The 19490-nt window shown below is 38.7% G+C and overlaps 1 protein-coding gene across 7 annotated transcripts in view; it reads left to right on the top strand.

Annotated features, from left to right (window-relative positions):
* Positions 1–16627, top strand: part of nf1a (neurofibromin 1a) — a 176541-nt gene extending 159914 nt beyond the window's left edge. For all 7 annotated transcript variants that reach the window (XM_049725628.2, XM_068651275.1, XM_068651277.1 and 4 more), the window contains one exon: positions 14412–16627. In XM_049725628.2, coding sequence (XP_049581585.1) covers positions 14412–14554 — 143 coding nt within the window. In that variant the 3' untranslated portion in view covers positions 14555–16627. The remainder of the gene's footprint in view (positions 1–14411) is intronic.
* The last annotated feature ends 2863 nt before the right edge of the window (positions 16628–19490 follow it).

Raw genomic sequence — 19490 nt, 5'->3', positions numbered from 1 at the left:
GTGACCAAAGTGAATAAAGTTGGAATGGGTTGAATCGGTTGAAAAATGTAGAAATTAGAGTAGAAAAACCAAATTTTGTAGAATTTGGTTGAATTTCAAAATTGAAAATTTGGAAATTTTGGTAAGTGGGAAGGTGTGGAATAGGTAGGCAAAAGATGAACAGTTGAAAGTTGGAATGGGTTGAATCGGTTGAAAAACGTAGAAGTTAGAGTAGAAAAACGAAATTTTGGAGAATTTGGTTGAATTTCAAATTTGAAATTTTGGAATTTTTGGTAGGTGAGAAGTTGTGGAATAGGCAGGCAAAAGATGAACAGTTGAAAGTTGGAATGGGTTGAATCGGTTGAAAAATGTAGAAGTTAGAGTAGAAAAACGAAATTACGAAGAATTTGGTTGAATTTCAAATTTGAAAATTTGGAATTTTTTTGTAAGTGGGAAGTTGTGGAATAGGTAGGCAAAAGATGAAGAGTTGGAAGTTGGAACGGGTTGAATCGGTCGAAAAATGTAGAAATTAGAGGTGAAAAACGAAATTTCGTGAAATTTTGTCGGAATTTTTAACGAGAAAACGTGAAATTTTTGAATTTGGGAATTTTGGGAATGTCGAGAATCATTCCGAATGTGGTTTGAATGTGCTGAATGAGGTGAATGTAAAAGGGGAATGACGTAAATGTGAAATGTCGAATCTGCCATTGAGAATGAATGGGGAAAAATTTGTCGTAAATTCGCGAATTTTGCGAAATCGGAAAATTTTCGGAACGAGAAAAATGGAAGCGCTCATCTCGTGAATATTTGGAATACGTCAAAAGTGGAACGGAGTGAATCGGATGAATTATGTGGAAGAAGAAGCGGGACAAAAAAGTGGCGGGAATAAAATAGAAGAATAATAATAACTAGAAAATGCAATTTCTGGAGAAATTGCGTGTGAAGGCGAAGACTTTGAATCACTTCTTGGGGAATGATGGCGAATGATGTTGAAATGAGTTGAATTTCTTGAGAAATGTGGAAAATAGAAGTGTAATACTAAATTTTGGAGAATTTGGTTGAATTTCAAATTTGAAGTTTGGAATTTGTGGTAAGTGGGAGGTTGTGGAATAGGTAGGCAAAAGATGAACAGTTGAATGTTGGAACGGGTTGAATCAGTTAAAAAATGTAGACGTGAGAGCAAATGTTGAATCTCCATAGAGAATGAATGGGAATTAAAAGAAAAAGCAATTGCGCCAAAATATTTTGAAATGTGGAACAAAACGAAAATAAATAGCTTCAGGAGGTTCACTTTTGGAGTTAAAATGTTGAAATGGGTTCAATCGGACAAAAAATGCAAAAGTTAGCGACTAATGTAGCTATTTAGGGCAGTTAATGTTGAAATAAGGTCACTTCCGGGGTGATTTGGGTCACTTCCGGTCTATTTGGGTCACTTCCGGTTTGAGTAGAGGCACTTCCGGTCTAGCCGAGGTCACTTCCGGTTTATTTGGGGTCACTTCCGGTTTAAAAAGGTCACTTCCGGTTTGATTTGGGGTCACTTCCGGTTTGATTTGGGGTCACTTCCGGTTTACCTGAGGTCACTTCCGGTTCATTTGGGGTCAATTCCGGTTTGATTTGGGGCACTTCCAGTTCATTCCGGGTTCATTGGGGCACTTCAGGGTCAATCCAAGATGGCCGCCACTCTGGAAGTGGGGGTCAAGGGTTGAATTGTGGAAGTGGGGGTGAAGGGGGTGAATATGGTAAGCATAAGGTGAACAAAGTGAATAAAGTTGGAATGGGTTGAATCGGTTGAAAAATGTAGAAATTAGAAGGGAAAAACTAAATTTTGGGAAAATTTGGTGTGAATTTCAAAATTGAAAATTTGGAAATTTTGCTAAGTGGGAAGGTGTGGAATAGGTAGGCAAAAGATGAACAGTTGAAAGTTGGAACGAGTTGAATCGGTGGAAAAATGTAGAAACTAGAAGTGAAAAACTAAATTTTGTGAAATTTTGCAAAATTTTGTGCAAATTTTAAAAGTGAAAACGTGACATTTTTGAATTTGGCAAGTTTGGGAATGTCCCCAATGTGATTTGAATGTGCTGAAATAAGTGAATTTCAAACTGGAACAACAAAAATGTGAAATGTTGAATCTGCCATTAAGAATGAATGGGGAAAAAAATGCCACAAAATCGTGAATTTTGTGAAAACGGAAAATTTTTCGAACAAAAAAAATGTAAGCAGCCGTGTCATGAATATTTGGAATAAGTGAAAAGTGGAACGGAGTGAATCGGTTGAAGTATGTGGAAGGAGTTAAGCGTCAAAAAAGTGAGCGGAATAAGTAGAATAATAATAATAATAACTAGAATTTGCAATTCCTGAAGAAATTGCGTGTGAAGGTGAAGAGGTTGAATAAATACTTGGGGAATGTTGCAGAATGATGTTGAAAAGAGTTGAATCGGTTGAAAAATGTAGAAATTACAAGGGAAAAAGGAAATTTGGGAAAATTGGGTGTGAATTTCAAAATTGAAAATTTGGAATTTTGGGTAAGTGGGAAGTTGTGGAATAGGTAGGAAAATGATGAACAGTTGAAAGGTGGAATGGGTTGAATAAGTTGAAAATGTAGAAATTAGAGTAGAAAAACAAAATTGTAGAGAATTTTTGGTAAGTGGGAAGTTGTGGAATAGGAAGGCAAAAGAGGAACAGTTGAAAGTTGGAACGAGTTGAATCGGTTAAAAAATGTAGAAGTTAGAGCAAATCTTGAATCCTAATAGAGAATGAATGGGAATTAAAAGAAAAAAAAATTGCACCAAAAGTTTCTGAAATTTGGAACAAAAGGAAAGAAACGGCTTCAGGAGGTTCACTTTTGGGGTTAAAATGTTGAAATGGGTTTAATCGGGCAAAATTTGCAAAAGTTAGCGCAAATGTAGGTATTTAGGGCACTTAATGTTGAAATATGGTCATTTCCGGTTTGATTTGGGTCACTTCCGGTTTGATTAGAGGCACTTCCGGTCCAGCTGAGGTCACTTCCGGTTTATTTGGGGTCACTTCCGGTTGAAAAAGGTCACTTCCGGTTGAAAAAGGTCACTTCCGGTTTGATTTGGGGTCACTTCCGGTTTACCTGAGGTCTTTTCCGGTTCATTTGGGGTCACTTCCGGTTTGATTTGGGTCACTTCCGGTCTATTTAGGTCACTTCCGGTTTGATTAGAGGCACTTCCGGTCTATTTAGGTCACTTCCGGTTTGATTAGAGGCACTTCCGGTCTAGCTGAGGTCACTTCCGGTTTATTTGGGGTCACTTCCGGTTTAAAAAGGTCACTTCCGGTTTGATTTGGGGTCACTTCCGGTTTGATTTGGGGTCACTTCCGGTTTACCTGAGGTCACTTCCGGTTCATTTGGGGTCAATTCCGGTTTGATTTGGGGCACTTCCAGTTCATTCCGGGTTCATTGGGGCACTTCAGGGTCAATCCAAGATGGCCGCCACTCTGGAAGTGGGGGTCAAGGGTTGAATTGTGGAAGTGGGGGTGAAGGGGGTGAATATGGTAAGCATAAGGTGAACAAAGTGAATAAAGTTGGAATGGGTTGAATCGGTTGAAAAATGTAGAAATTAGAAGGGAAAAACTAAATTTTGGGAAAATTTGGTGTGAATTTCAAAATTGAAAATTTGGAAATTTTGCTAAGTGGGAAGGTGTGGAATAGGTAGGCAAAAGATGAACAGTTGAAAGTTGGAACGAGTTGAATCGGTGGAAAAATGTAGAAACTAGAAGTGAAAAACTAAATTTTGTGAAATTTTGCAAAATTTTGTGCAAATTTTAAAAGTGAAAACGTGAAATTTTTGAATTTGGCAAGTTTGGGAATGTCCCCAATGTGATTTGAATGTGTTGAAATAAGTGAATTTCAAACTGGAACAACAAAAATGTGAAATGTTGAATCTGCCATTAAGAATGAATGGGGAAAAAAATGCCACAAAATCGTGAATTTTGTGAAAACGGAAAATTTTTCGAACAAAAAAAATGTAAGCAGCCGTGTCATGAATATTTGGAATAAGTGAAAAGTGGAACGGAGTGAATCGGTTGAAGTATGTGGAAGGAGTTAAGCGTCAAAAAAGTGAGCGGAATAAGTAGAATAATAATAATAAAGGACAGCAATAACAATAGTGTGAAGGTCTTCACCTTCACACTAACTAGAATTTGCAATTCCTGAAGAAATTGCGTGTGAAGGTGAAGAGGTTGAATAAATACTTGGGGAATGTTGCAGAATGATGTTGAAAAGAGTTGAATCGGTTGAAAAATGTAGAAATTACAAGGGAAAAAGGAAATTTGGGAAAATTGGGTGTGAGTTACAAAATTGAAAATTTGGAATTTTGGGTAAGTGGGAAGTTGTGGAATAGGTAGGAAAATGATGAACAGTTGAAAGGTCGAATGGGTTGAATAAGTTGAAAAATGTAGAAATTAGATTAGAAAAACAAAATTGTAGAGAATTTTTGGTAAGTGGGTAGTTGTGGAATAGGAAGGCAAAAGAAGAACAGTTCAAAGTTGGAACAAGTTGAATCGGTTAAAAAATGTAGAAGTTAGAGCAAATCTTGAATCCTAATAGAGAATGAATGGGAATTAAAAGAAAAAAAATTGCACCAAAATTTTTTGAAATTTGGAACAAAAGGAAAAAAACAGCTTTAGGAGGTTCACTTTTGGGGTTAAAATGTTGAAATGGGTTTAATCGGGCAAAATTTGCAAAAGTTAGCGCAAATGTAGGTATTTAGGGCACTTAATGTTGAAATATGGTCACTTCCGGTTTGATTTGGGTCACTTCCGGTCTATTTGGGTCACTTCCGGTTTGATTAGAGGTACTTCCGGTCTAGCTGAGGTCACTTCCGGTTTATTTGGGGTCACTTCCGGTTTAAAAATGTCACTTCCGGTTTGATTTGGGGTCACTTCCGGTTTGATTTGGGGTCACTTCCGGTTTACCTGAGGTCACTTCCGGTTCATTTGGGGTCAATTCCGGTTTGATTTGGGGCACTTCCAGTTCATTCCGGGTTCATTGGGGCACTTCAGGGTCAATCCAAGATGGCCGCCACTCTGGAAGTGGGGGTCAAGGGTTGAATTGTGGAAGTGGGGGTGAAGGGGGTGAATATGGTAAGCATAAGGTGAACAAAGTGAATAAAGTTGGAATGGGTTGAATCGGTTGAAAAATGTAGAAATTAGAAGGGAAAAACTAAATTTTGGGAAAATTTGGTGTGAATTTCAAAATTGAAAATTTGGAAATTTTACTAAGTGGGAAGGTGTGGAATAGGTAGGCAAAAGATGAACAGTTGAAAGTTGGAACGAGTTGAATCGGTGGAAAAATGTAGAAACTAGAAGTGAAAAACTAAATTTTGTGAAATTTTGCAAAATTTTGTGCAAATTTTAAAAGTGAAAACGTGAAATTTTTGAATTTGGCAAGTTTGGGAATGTCCCCAATGTGATTTGAATGTGTTGAAATAAGTGAATTTCAAACTGGAACAACAAAAATGTGAAATGTTGAATCTGCCATTAAGAATGAATGGGGAAAAAAATGCCACAAAATCGTGAATTTTGTGAAAACGGAAAATTTTTCGAACAAAAAAAATGTAAGCAGCCGTGTCATGAATATTTGGAATAAGTGAAAAGTGGAACGGAGTGAATCGGTTGAAGTATGTGGAAGGAGTTAAGCGTCAAAAAAGTGAGCGGAATAAGTAGAATAATAATAATAACTAGAATTGCAATTTCTGGAGAAATTGCGTGTGAAGGCGAAGACCTTCGCACTATTGTTATTCTACTTTAAGCGGGAAGAATAAAAAGGAAATTAAATTATTATAAAATAAATGGGAAAATGACAAAAGTTATAAATGATAAATGATAAAAATGATAAGCGGGAAGAATAAAAAGGTTATTATTAAAATAAATGGTAAAATGACAAGTTACAAATCATAAGCGTAAAAAATATGAAGCAGTGAATAAAAAGGAAATAAATCTATACCCACAGTAGGAATCGAACTCACACGGGGAACCGGCTAGAGTCAAGAAGTGCCTGCGTTACCATCTGAGCTAATTGGTTTTCTTTTTTAAAGTGGTGGAATTCGCTTAATGTGATGAATGTTCATGTTGAATGCGCCATTAAGAATGAATACGTAATTTTACACCACAAATGTACTAATTATGCAAAAACGATAAATGTTTATGACGAAAAAAACTGCAGCCAGTGTCGTGTGAGTTTGTGTAATGGTGAGACGCCCAATGTGACACATGTAAAATTCGAACCCACGCAGGGAAATGGCTCGTGTTGAAACTGCCATTAAGAATGAATGGGGAATTATAAGTCACAAATTTGCTAATTACACAAAAACGGTAAATGTTATCAACAAAAAAAATGGTAGCAAGCATGCCATGAATTTTTGGAATGTGTGAAAGTTTGAACGGGGTGAATCGGTTGAAGCATGTAGGACTAGTTAGATGCCAAAAAAGCGGGCGGAATAAGTTGTTTAATAATAATAATAATAATAATAATAATAATAAAGTAGAATAACAATGTGTGAAGGCCTTCGCCTTCACACAATAACTAGAATTTGCAATTCCTGAAGAAATTGCGTGTGAAGGTGAAGAGGTTGAATAAATACTTGGGGAATGTTGCAGAATGATGTTGAAAAGAGTTGAATCGGTTGAAAAATGTAGAAATTACAAGGGAAAAAGGAAATTTGGGAAAATTGGGTGTGAGTAACAAAATTGAAAATTTGGAATTTTGGGTAAGTGGGAAGTTGTGGAATAGGTAGGAAAATGATGAACAGTTGAAAGGTCGAATGGGTTGAATAAGTTGAAAAATGTAGAAATTAGATTAGAAAAACAAAATTGTAGAGAATTTTTGGTAAGTGGGTAGTTGTGGAATAGGAAGGCAAAAGAAGAACAGTTCAAAGTTGGAAACAGTTGAATCGGTTAAAAAATGTAGAAGTTAGAGCAAATCTTGAATCCTAATAGAGAATGAATGGGAATTAAAAGAAAAAAAATTGCACCAAAATTTTTTGAAATTTGGAACAAAAGGAAAAAAACAGCTTTAGGAGGTTCACTTTTGGGGTTAAAATGTTGAAATGGGTTTAATCGGGCAAAATTTGCAAAAGTTAGCGCAAATGTAGGTATTTAGGGCACTTAATGTTGAAATATGGTCACTTCCGGTTTGATTTGGGTCACTTCCGGTCTATTTGGGTCACTTCCGGTTTGATTAGAGGCACTTCCGGTCTAGCTGAGGTCACTTCCGGTTTATTATGGGTCACTTCCGGTTTAAAAAGGTCACTTCCGGTTTGATTTGGGGTCACTTCCGGTTTGATTTGGGGTCACTTCCGGTTTACCTGAGGTCACTTCCGGTTCATTTGGGGTCAATTCCGGTTTGATTTGGGGCACTTCCAGTTCATTCCGGGTTCATTGGGGCACTTCAGGGTCAATCCAAGATGGCCGCCACTCTGGAAGTGGGGGTCAAGGGTTGAATTGTGGAAGTGGGGGTGAAGGGGGTGAATATGGTAAGCATAAGGTGAACAAAGTGAATAAAGTTGGAATGGGTTGAATCGGTTGAAAAATGTAGAAATTAGAAGGGAAAAACTAAATTTTGGGAAAATTTGGTGTGAATTTCAAAATTGAAAATTTGGAAATTCTGCTAAGTGGGAAGGTGTGGAATAGGTAGGCAAAAGATGAACAGTTGAAAGTTGGAACGAGTTGAATCGGTGGAAAAATGTAGAAACTAGAAGTGAAAAACTAAATTTTGTGAAATTTTGCAAAATTTTGTGCAAATTTTAAAAGTGAAAACGTGAAATTTTTGAATTTGGCAAGTTTGGGAATGTCCCCAATGTGATTTGAATGTGTTGAAATAAGTGAATTTCAAACTGGAACAACAAAAATGTGAAATGTTGAATCTGCCATTAAGAATGAATGGGGAAAAAAATGCCACAAAATCGTGAATTTTGTGAAAACGGAAAATTTTTCGAACAAAAAAAATGTAAGCAGCCGTGTCATGAATATTTGGAATAAGTGAAAAGTGGAACGGAGTGAATCGGTTGAAGTATGTGGAAGGAGTTAAGCGTCAAAAAAGTGAGCGGAATAAGTAGAATAATAATAATAATAATAACTAGAATTTGCAATTCCTGAAGAAATTGCGTGTGAAGGTGAAGAGGTTGAATAAATACTTGGGGAATGTTGCAGAATGATGTTGAAAAGAGTTGAATCGGTTGAAAAATGTAGAAATTACAAGGGAAAAAGGAAATTTGGGAAAATTGGGTGTGAGTAACAAAATTTAAAATTTGGAATTTTGGGTAAGTGGGAAGTTGTGGAATAGGTAGGAAAATGATGAACAGTTGAAAGGTCGAATGGGTTGAATAAGTTGAAAAATGTAGAAATTAGATTAGAAAAACAAAATTGTAGAGAATTTTTGGTAAGTGGGTAGTTGTGGAATAGGAAGGCAAAAGAAGAACAGTTCAAAGTTGGAAACAGTTGAATCGGTTAAAAATGTAGAAGTTAGAGCAAATCTTGAATCCTAATAGAGAATGAATGGGAATTAAAAAAAAAAAAATTGCACCAAAATTTTTTTAAATTTGGAACAAAAGGAAAAAAACAGCTTTAGGAGGTTCACTTTTGGGGTTAAAATGTTGAAATGGGTTTAATCGGGCAAAATGTGCAAAAGTTAGCGCAAATGTAGGTATTTAGGGCACTTAATGTTGAAATATGGTCACTTCCGGTTTGATTTGGGTCACTTCCGGTCTATTTGGGTCACTTCCGGTTTGATTAGAGGCACTTCCGGTCTAGCTGAGGTCACTTCCGGTTTATTTGGGGTCACTTCCGGTTTAAAAAGGTCACTTCCGGTTTGATTTGGGGTCACTTCCGGTTTGATTTGGGGTCACTTCCGGTTTACCTGAGGTCACTTCCGGTTCATTTGGGGTCAATTCCGGTTTGATTTGGGGCACTTCCAGTTCATTCCGGGTTCATTGGGGCACTTCAGGGTCAATCCAAGATGGCCGCCACTCTGGAAGTGGGGGTCAAGGGTTGAATTGTGGAAGTGGGGGTGAAGGGGGTGAATATGGTAAGCATAAGGTGAACAAAGTGAATAAAGTTGGAATGGGTTGAATCGGTTGAAAAATGTAGAAATTAGAAGGGAAAAACTAAATTTTGGGAAAATTTGGTGTGAATTTCAAAATTGAAAATTTGGAAATTTTGCTAAGTGGGAAGGTGTGGAATAGGTAGGCAAAAGATGAACAGTTGAAAGTTGGAACGAGTTGAATCGGTGGAAAAATGTAGAAACTAGAAGTGAAAAACTAAATTTTGTGAAATTTTGCAAAATTTTGTGCAAATTTTAAAAGTGAAAACGTGAAATTTTTGAATTTGGCAAGTTTGGGAATGTCCCCAATGTGATTTGAATGTGTTGAAATAAGTGAATTTCAAACTGGAACAACAAAAATGTGAAATGTTGAATCTGCCATTAAGAATGAATGGGGAAAAAAATGCCACAAAATCGTGAATTTTGTGAAAACGGAAAATTTTTCGAACAAAAAAAATGTAAGCAGCCGTGTCATGAATATTTGGAATAAGTGAAAAGTGGAACGGAGTGAATCGGTTGAAGTATGTGGAAGCAGTTAAGCGTCAAAAAAGTGAGCGGAATAAGTAGAATAATAATAATAATAATAATAATAATAATAATAAAGGACAGCAATAACAATAGTGTGAAGGTCTTCACCTTCACACTAATAATAATAATAATAAAGGACAGCAATAACAATAGTGTGAAGGTCTTCACCTTCACACTAATAATAAAGGACAGCAATAACAATAGTGTGAAGGTCTTCACCTTCACACTAATAAAGGACAGCAATAACAATAGTGTGAAGGTCTTCACCTTCACACTAATAATAATAATAGAGAATGGTGTAGAATAACATATGTGTGAAGGCCATCGCCTTCACACAATAATAATAATAATAGAGAATGGTGTAGAATAACATATGTGTGAAGGCCATCGCCTTCACACAATAATAGAGAATGGTGTAGAATAACATATGTGTGAAGGCCATCGCCTTCACACAATAATAATAATAGAGAATGGTGTAGAATAACATATGTGTGAAGGCCATCGCCTTCACACAATAATAATAATAATAGAGAATGGTGTAGAATAACATATGTGTGAAGGCCATCGCCTTCACACAATAATAGAGAATGGTGTAGAATAACATATGTGTGAAGGCCATCGCCTTCACACAATAATAATAATAGAGAATGGTGTAGAATAACATATGTGTGAAGGCCATCGCCTTCACACAATAATAGAGAATGGTGTAGAATAACATATGTGTGAAGGCCATCGCCTTCACACAATAATAATAATAGAGAATGGTGTAGAATAACATATGTGTGAAGGCCATCGCCTTTACACAATAATAATAATAATAATAGAGAATGGTGTAGAATAACATGTGTGTGAAGGCCATCGCCTTCACACAATAATAGAGAATGGTGTAGAATAACATATGTGTGAAGGCCATCGCCTTCACACAATGAATGGCTTCTGGTTTTTGAAATGTAAATAAACTGTGATAAAATAACAAAATTGCAATAACTGCATTAACCATCAAAGTGAAGTCTAACTGTAACTGTAGTCTTGAAAAAAATCTGAATAAGGAAAAACATTGCAATTAAATACTGTAAACTGCTACCGCTATTGTTGGGGAGCCTGAGGACTGTATAGGGCAGGGATGTCAAAGTCAAACACACCGAGGGCCAAAAAAACAAATTTGCTACAAGCCGAGGGCCGGACTGGTTCAATGTTTATTAAAATATATCGGAATGATTGCACATAGTCTTTTGAACTAAGACCTAACACAGTGTACATTATTTAATGATTAAATGAATATGGCAATATTTTGTAATGGCTCTGTCACTAACTTCAAGGGAAAACATTTTCAACAGCCAAACAGCAAAAAATTCAATTGTTTTAAAAACAAAATGTGTTTCTTAATATCAACATAAATGCATAAGTAAAAGTGCATGCATTATAAACTGAAAATGTATTATTGTGCTGCTCTATGATCTACCGATCATTGCTTTCAAATCGTAAAATAAAAAAATAATCAAATCAGTTGTATTCTTTCTCATGGCTCTTATCTGCAATTTTCCCTTGGTCCATTCAACTGAAAAATAAATATAAATAAATAAAATTCAAACATTTACGGCACACAGACAAAACAATACTTTCTTCAAAGAAAAATCACGTCTTGTAGAAACACATGTAAAAATGTAACCGAATTAAAAAACGGAAAATACGTTACTGTTCTGTGATGCTCACTTGTCTGAGGCTGAGCCTGATACTTAGAGGTGTCTCATTGTTTGTACAAGTTCATCAATGTTCGGGGTTAGGCTCTGAGGCTCAAAACCCGTTTTTGATCAACTCTCCTTCTGCAAAGGGCCGGGCTGATTTGGCGATCTCTTTTGCCACAATAAAGCTAGCCTTGGCAGCAGCCTCGCTTTGTGATTTAGCATACGTGAACATAGCCTGTCTGGACTTAAGGCCTCGTTTTAATTCTTCCACCTTCTGTAGCTTTTGTTCATATTCCATATTCTTGTCTTGGTCTGTGTGTTTCTTAGACGTTTGATAGTGCCTTCTTAAATTTAATTCTTTCATTACAGCCGCATTTTCTCCACACAGAAGACACACAGGTTTGCCTCTTACCTCCGTAAACATGTACTCTGCCTCCCACCTGGCCTGAAAACCTCTGTTCTCAGCGTCCACCTTACGTTTAGCCATTTTTGAGGAGGGGGGTATCAGAAAGTTGAACTCTGCTCTGACTACTGATGAATAATGAAGCCGCTTGTGCGAGCTGCAGGGACATCGCGGGCTACCGTTGCATTGTGGGAAATGTAGTGTTGGTGCGTGCAAAACACCAGCGGGCGGCTGTGGCCTACGGGCCGGTTCTAATAGTAATTCAATATCATCCAGGGGGCCATAGATAATCAATTCGCGGGCCGGATCTGGCCCGCGGGCCGTAACTCTGACATATGTGGTATAGGGGCTTGGCTCGGATGGTTATGCACTTCGCCCCCGGGTGTCGGTCAGAACACAGAAAGGAAGACGTGGTTCAGTTTTGATTGCTTTACTGAATTATTGGCAAGAAAGTAACAGGCACTGTGGCTCACAGGGGCATACAGGCAAACTGGCAAAAGGGTATAGGCACACGTTTGGTCGTAAGGATGTGAGAGCAGGTGTGTGTAGTGTACATGGGTGAGTCTTTGGATGTGTGAATGTGATTCTTGTGTGTGATTATTGTATGGGTTGTGTGTGTGTATGTGTGTGCGTGTGTGTACGCGCGTGCGTGTGTGGTTCTGCAACAGACAGAAATACAGCACGTAAGTCAACGCTCAACTTCTGATGTCACACAACACTAGTAGACGGCACAAATTACATAACTAACTGCGCGTAACGATTCCGCTATACTAGATAACCATAAATGAAATACTCTCGGCAACACACCAAACATAAGTCATCGAGACAACAAAATACATTTGCTGGCAACCGTTAGTCGCCGTGCCGCTGCGTAACGGCTACTTGTACGATGCGAGGCAAACTTAAAGGAAAGGAGCGCGCCAAAGCTATCAATCAAATGGAGCACACACGAAACAAACTGCGATCAGATAAACGGCACAACAGTAGACAGTCGTAACGATGAAATGTATATACTCACTTTGTGTCAAAGACGCACATGATCACAGCAACATACTCAGTCGATACCAGCAAACTTTAACTTACCGCTGCCCACAAGTATATGGGTATAATGTCTAGAACCCCGAATGTAAGACGACCCCCACTTTTTTAGTCTTATTTCAAAGCAAAAAACACTGTCTTTTATTCGGCCAAAAATTACCTCAGCTTATCGCAGTTGTTAGAGCTTGCGGTAAGTTAAAAGTTGCTGGTATCGACTGAGTATGTTGCTGTGATCGTGTGCGTCTTTGACACAAAGTGAGTACCGTAATGGTCCGGATAAAAGACAGTGTTTTTTGCATTGAAATAAGACTGAAAAAATGGGGGTCGTCTTACATTCGGGGTCTTGGGGACTGTAACCATCCGAGCCAACCCCCTATACAGTCCTCAGGCTCCCAACAATAGCGGTAGCAGTTTACATGATTTAATTGCAATGTTTTTCCTTATTCAGATTTTTTTCAAGACTACAGTTACAGTTAGACTTCACTTTGATGGTTAATGCAGTTATTGCAATTGTGTTGTTTTATCACAGTAGATTGGTTTATTTACATTTCAAAAACCAGAAGCCATTCATTTACAAATGTGATAGCATTTTAGTTTACATATTTAAATGTTCAGATATTACGTTGTGATAGACAGTTTTTGCATGATTTGAATGAGGCAAAATAACATGCTTTTTCTCTCGAATATATTGTTATAATCATATGTTTCAGATTGAATTATTTTCTGTATAAAAATTAAATTTGGTGTTCAAAAAGTCTTTTTTCAAACTTGAGTCTTGAAAAAGAGGGTGTCGTCTTATAATCAGGGTCGTCTTATATTCGGGCCAATACGGTAAATACTTACATGCAAGAAAGTCAGGAAACAGGAAAGGGGCAAATTCTTTTATTGGAGTATTGGAGGTCCTTACGAAAGCCCTGACATAAGATCATACCTAACAACTCTATTCCTGTGCTTACTGTTTTTTGAAAGATAGGTATGTTTGTATAGCCTTTGAGTTGTTTGTCTCTTACAAACATTGATTGTTAATTATGACTTTAATACTGCATTAGCTTAAGTTGCTGATACTGGAGACCAGGGGTCCGCGACCCTCTTGTTAATTATGACTTTAATACTGCATTAGCTTAAGTTGCTGATACTGGAGACCAGGGGTCCGCGACCCTCTAGTGGTCCGTGGTGGTATTCTAGGTGGTCCGCGAATTTGGAAATGGAAAAGAATTGTAACATTTTTAAAAATAAAACGTATTTATTTTTTAGACTTGATTTATTTTCCAGCTAATTTTGTGAATGATTTACCCATCCAAATTATGTCAAATGTAGCTGAGATTCCCATAATAGACATACAGACGCAAATAAGTAACCTGTATAGGTCTGTCCTCCTTTGGTGCAAAATAGAATATTCCACCAAAGCAGTGGTCCCCGAGTTGCTTTTTGGTTATAATGGTGGTCTCGTGAACAAAACGAGTTGAAAACCCATGCTGTAGACTATGGAATGTTCCGACTGGGTGATGTCACCATCGAAAGAGCGGAACCCATAATCTAAGGACTCCATGTAGCAAAACGAAAACCGATGTGACAAAGTCGGGAAAATCACCAGTGTAGTAAATCAATTCGAACTACACTGTATGTCTAAATCTTTCACTACAAATGACTTTTTTCATCTGTTGTCATCCAAATATACTGGTAAACATCATTAATCCCTTCCTGCATCTGTCTGTAGGTGTGGATAAAGAGAATGTCCAGTTGTCCCCTAGCTCAGCCCTGTCCAGTGGGGGTCGCACTCGCCACGGCTCAGCCAGCCAGGTCCAGAAGCAACGCAGCTCCGGCAGCTTCAAGAGAACTGGCATCAAAAAGATTGTGTGATGGGCCGTGAAATCTCCCTGTCGGCGCTTTCCCTTTCTCTTCCTCCTCTTTTGCCCCCCCCCCCCAACCCATTTGCCAAGCCTGGCCTCATGCTGCATTTAACTTTTTACCATCTTTTTACTGTTTAAAAGCCTCCTCCTTCATCATGGTTGCTTATGCAGGACAGGTGAGATAATATGAGCTTAACATAGTACTGCTTGAGATGATTTTTGATCGTTGAAGAGGGTATGAGGGTATGTGGCGAAAGAGAAGCTCAGCTCGGTGTCAGTCCCCAAGGTCCCATACAACTCGATGACGCTAATACAAATCCAGTCTGAACTGTAAAAGGCCACATGGGATGCTTCTTACCCTCCAAAAAAAACCTGCATCCTTTGGCCTTCCTTCAATGAAAGGGCGACATGGACCAAAGGGATTCTGTAATAAAGGACCTTCCAGCTGGGACTCCTCAGATGACGAAGTCATGTACATGTTTTGCAGAGACAGACTAAAACAACTTGTCCTAATGTTAAGGAAGATGTTGACGTTTTCTCCATAGTGTGCCTTTGTCAGGATTTTCAGTGTGTACAATTTGTAAATGTTAAACCTCACAGGGGGCAAAGAAGAGGTACTAATTACTGAGGTGCAATGTTCCCATCACAGCTGGTCTCGAGTGATCGTCAGCTGTACAATCATCCATATACCCGATTGCCTGAAAGTATTTAATCCTGTACAGCTAGATAGTGCTACACAAATAGTGTTTGTGGGGAAAACAACTTTGTAAATAGCTATGTGCTGAGTGTTTATCTGGCCTAACACTATTTTTTTAACGTGATCAGATTTTTCAGCAATGTACACTTTTAATTTGTCTACACAGTGATAATGAAAAAAATGTTTGTTAGGCAATAATCATCAACTTTTTATTTGTATAATCAAGGGTTACAATTGGTCTTCACAAACTCAGTATGCTTCAAACCAACTTGTCATCATAAAGCGAAAACAAAACAAGACATTATACCGGTAACCTTGCCTTCAAAAGAGTGAGAAATAGCAATTTATTCTAAATTATGATTACTTGAGTCAATTATTTTGAGCTTATGTTGCTTTGAGAAGTCTTAATGGATGTTGCCCAGTTTCCCATAACTGATGGCATGTTTTGGACATTTCAGCTGAGTAGTTGACTCCGTTTTGCCCCAAATGCTTCAATTTATGTTAATTTCTAGTAATTACTACAATTTTGTAAACTCAAGGGAAGTACGTCAAGCTTACATTGCTAGTACAATACAATCATCTATATTGATGTCGTCATTTTAAACACATGTATTCTGGGAAAATAGTTAAATGTCTCTCTGGACAAAACACCATGAAGTAAGGCGCCTTTACAAAAATGTTTCTGAAGTTTATAAGTCCTGAGTTATACTTGAGTCCTGAGTATAACTTGGAATGGTGTGTAAATTGTAGTAGGTTGAAATCCGATTTTAAATTGTTATTCTATGGACCAAATGTATTCAGTCTTAACCTCCAAAATGTAATTTCATTTTTCTTATTCGTCTGAGGATCAAGCATCACACAGGCATCTCTTCACTCATTCTCACTATAACATTAAAATCATTTGCGTTTCAATTTTCTTGCATTTCTCCCCAAACAGTTCTTCAATTTTTCAATTGCTCCTTTCATCTGAAAACCGTCCTAGACAGTTCTCAATACATGCTTTTGTTTGAGTCACACATTGTTTTGAGTTTTTCCTTTGTATGAATGAAAATGGTCAGGATGATGTGTCCATAACCTCTTAACCAAGTGGTTGACTTGCACTAATTAAAAAATGGTCCTCAGTTTGTAAAGAAACCCTAAAAATGTGGCATGTTTTATTTGATGTTATGCAAAATTAATGTTGGTAGTGTGCTAGTCTGGGTTGAGTTTTTAATGCATTAGGTGTGACAGCTGTAAATACTTTGTGTACAATTTGAGATGGTATATTTACTACACTGTATATACATGTGATATTGTATCATTTTGTTTTTGTAAAGCAGTTAGGTTCTGTATAATATACAAAATGAGCTATTTCCGTGTTAGTAATAAAATGTTTTGCTCTCCGTAGCCTGAGGTTTTGAATTTCTGTTGTTCATTAAAGTTCCATTAAGAGACAATAATTTGACCATCCAAGTTAAGCCTCAACAACCATCAGCGACTGTGCATCAGCCAAAATCTTTGAAAATGCCATCCTGCAAAGCATTTGTATGTCTTTTATACTGTATACCCACTCTGCAGTATGAATGCTGCTGGAAAACTGAATTTCCCCTCCCCCCTCTGTTTAGGACGTTTTCTTTGGAGGGGGAGTATTCTTATTAGCGTTCCGTAAGTCAATTAGATATTTTAAGATAGTTGGACAAACTAAAAATCAATCATTCATTCACTATTTGAACTGTTTATCTTCACAAGGGTTTATATGCAAGGAAAAAATACAGTATGGGATGATGCCGTCAATGTCCTTTGTAAACACTGGGAAATTGTAGCCGTAAAATACTCTATGGGGTTAGGGGTTGTTAGAGATTTGCTCACTCCAACTTATTTTGCAAGAACCACACGGGAGACAAGCAAGTTCTTTTAGACACCTGCAGGTGGAGAGATCACTCGCTACAGGAATGAAATCTGGAGCCTCTCCCAACTGCAAAGGCATATTTATTAAGAGAAAGAGTGGGGGTAAGAGTAGACTGAAAAGGAAGCCCTTGTGCTCTAGTCAAAACATATCAGGGGATGTTTTACGACCTTGTGTAGGATGAGACAAGGTAGGTTATTTATTACCGGTTGCATTCCAACATAATCATACGATAAGGATAATTTGAAAAACCCTAACATCTCCCTCCTGTTTTATCATATGATTATGCCACCGCAAACAACAAAGACAAGTCAAAAAAAAAAAACACACATATATATGTATAATGAAGAAAGAAGAATAGTAAAAATAAAAAACAACAAACAATGATAGCAACACTTTCCAGTGAAGATGAGGCATTACCTCAATACCCCAGATCAAACTTATTGTGTAAGCGAAAAACCTGCTGGCCAGATGTTATTAGCAGGAAAATTCTTACACGGCCCCGTTGCCACAGGCGACCAGAATGCTATCAATAAAAAACAAAAACACAGAAACAGTACATCATTGTATCCATCACTTGCGAAGCATTTTCGATGGTCAAATCATCAAGTTTCTGTAAAACATGCTCAACAGAACAGCATCTACGCAATCCACGTGTCATTATCGTCATCACATCCGTCATCTCTAAGAAGTTGTATATGAACTTGGGCTACAGGAGAGGACACAAACTTCGACACAGCAGACTTCAAACATGGGATAACGCAGGACGTAAACAAGCACAACACCACCAGCAGAACAAGCACAGGAGACAGCAATTTCAAAAGCAGTTGCCACCAGTTGCCAGAGAATAGCCACGAAAAGAAATCAAACTGATGTGGGACCTTGTCATTAGACATGGCCTGCTGTAAGTTCTTCAGTGAATTCATGGCGTCGTTGATGTGGGTGTCATTTTCTCCTGGTATGTATGTGCAACAGGAAGTCCCAATGATGTGGCACACACCACCTTGTGCTGCCGTCAACAAGTCCAGAACCATCCTGTTTTGCAAGACCATCAGTCTAATAGCCTGAATCTCTCTATTTTGTCCATCGTTGACTTGCAGTGAGAGATTCACAAAGGATTGAAAACGATAGTTCAGTGTCTCGATGAAGAGCGATAGTTTCCCAACCCCAATCTGAGGGAAGAGCGCAAGGACAACTTTGTCTCCGACGGACCATACTTTATGGTCCTCTGGAACGTTCGCACCCCAGACAGGGTCATGAGGGTCAAAGGTTGCAACTGCTCTGCGTCGACGTCCAGAAGAGTTGTGTGCTCCTGTCAGCTGATGATGTCGTATCCTGTAGGTGTGGTCCGTCACCCACACTGGTGCACACACTCCTGTCCAGTTGGCGGGCAGCATCGGATAAACCTTGTGACCACAAAGCCACCAGCCATTCTGTATGAAGTATGTTCCGTTCGATGGTGTAGCCATGTTCGTTGGAGAGCCCTCACCACCTGAAATGGCTCTCTTATCTTGACACTCATCGGTGATGTCCAAAGCTCCCATCCAGTTTCCTCCTGGAGAGCAGTCGTCGTTAATGCAGACGTGGGTCTTGTTACCTTGGATGTAACGTGTAATTCACTCCAGCTGGTCTCTCTGTGTAGGCCACTTGTGGTATTGTTCGTCCTCTAACAGTCACATTGAGATTTGTCCAGAATAGCTGATCACAGGCACCGTCAGCAAGTCCAAGGCGGTAAGGGTCGGCATCTTTGACTGTGACGGCACGGTGCTGATATCCAACTCCTCCCATGGATGCCATACATTTTGCTTCAGTGACATTCATTGCTCTGGCCTCCAAGCGAACTTGCGTGGAGGAAGGGGGGAGTTTCGAACACACATAACACCCCTCCTGTGTGTGAGCTCTCACAGTGAACTTGACATACCGGTACCAAGTGTTGGTTTCGTATGGGTTTCTGGGGTCCCATGACCAGTCCTCAAAGTTCTCATCATGCGACCATCGTTTTCCACGGGCAACATTGTCATTTGGTCTGTTCAGATGAGTCAATAGACCATAGCACGCTCCAACCACAACGCAGCAGAGGATCCATCTGGCATATGGAGCCCCGTTGCTACTAGGATGGCAGAGACACCGGGACATCCCCTCGCCTAGCGGAGTGGGGATCGATGAATTCTTCACCAACATTGAGACGTCTCACCCTAAACGATGGGACTCCTTTGTAGTTAGCCTTCCCCGCCACTCCGAATTAGGGGTCCAGCACTCTCTGCAACTTGCAGTGGCTGAGGTGAATCCAACTGGGCCGTTGAGAAATCTTAACCGCCGTGGGAGTAGCAAGCAAAACTTGAAACAGTCCCTCCCACCGCGGGC

The sequence above is a fragment of the Syngnathus scovelli genome, chromosome 7 (assembly GCF_024217435.2).
Source record: "Syngnathus scovelli strain Florida chromosome 7, RoL_Ssco_1.2, whole genome shotgun sequence".
NCBI lineage: Eukaryota > Metazoa > Chordata > Actinopteri > Syngnathiformes > Syngnathidae > Syngnathus > Syngnathus scovelli.
The sequence above is the reverse complement of the archived record's forward strand: the minus strand, read 5'-3'. Positions and strand labels throughout refer to the sequence as shown.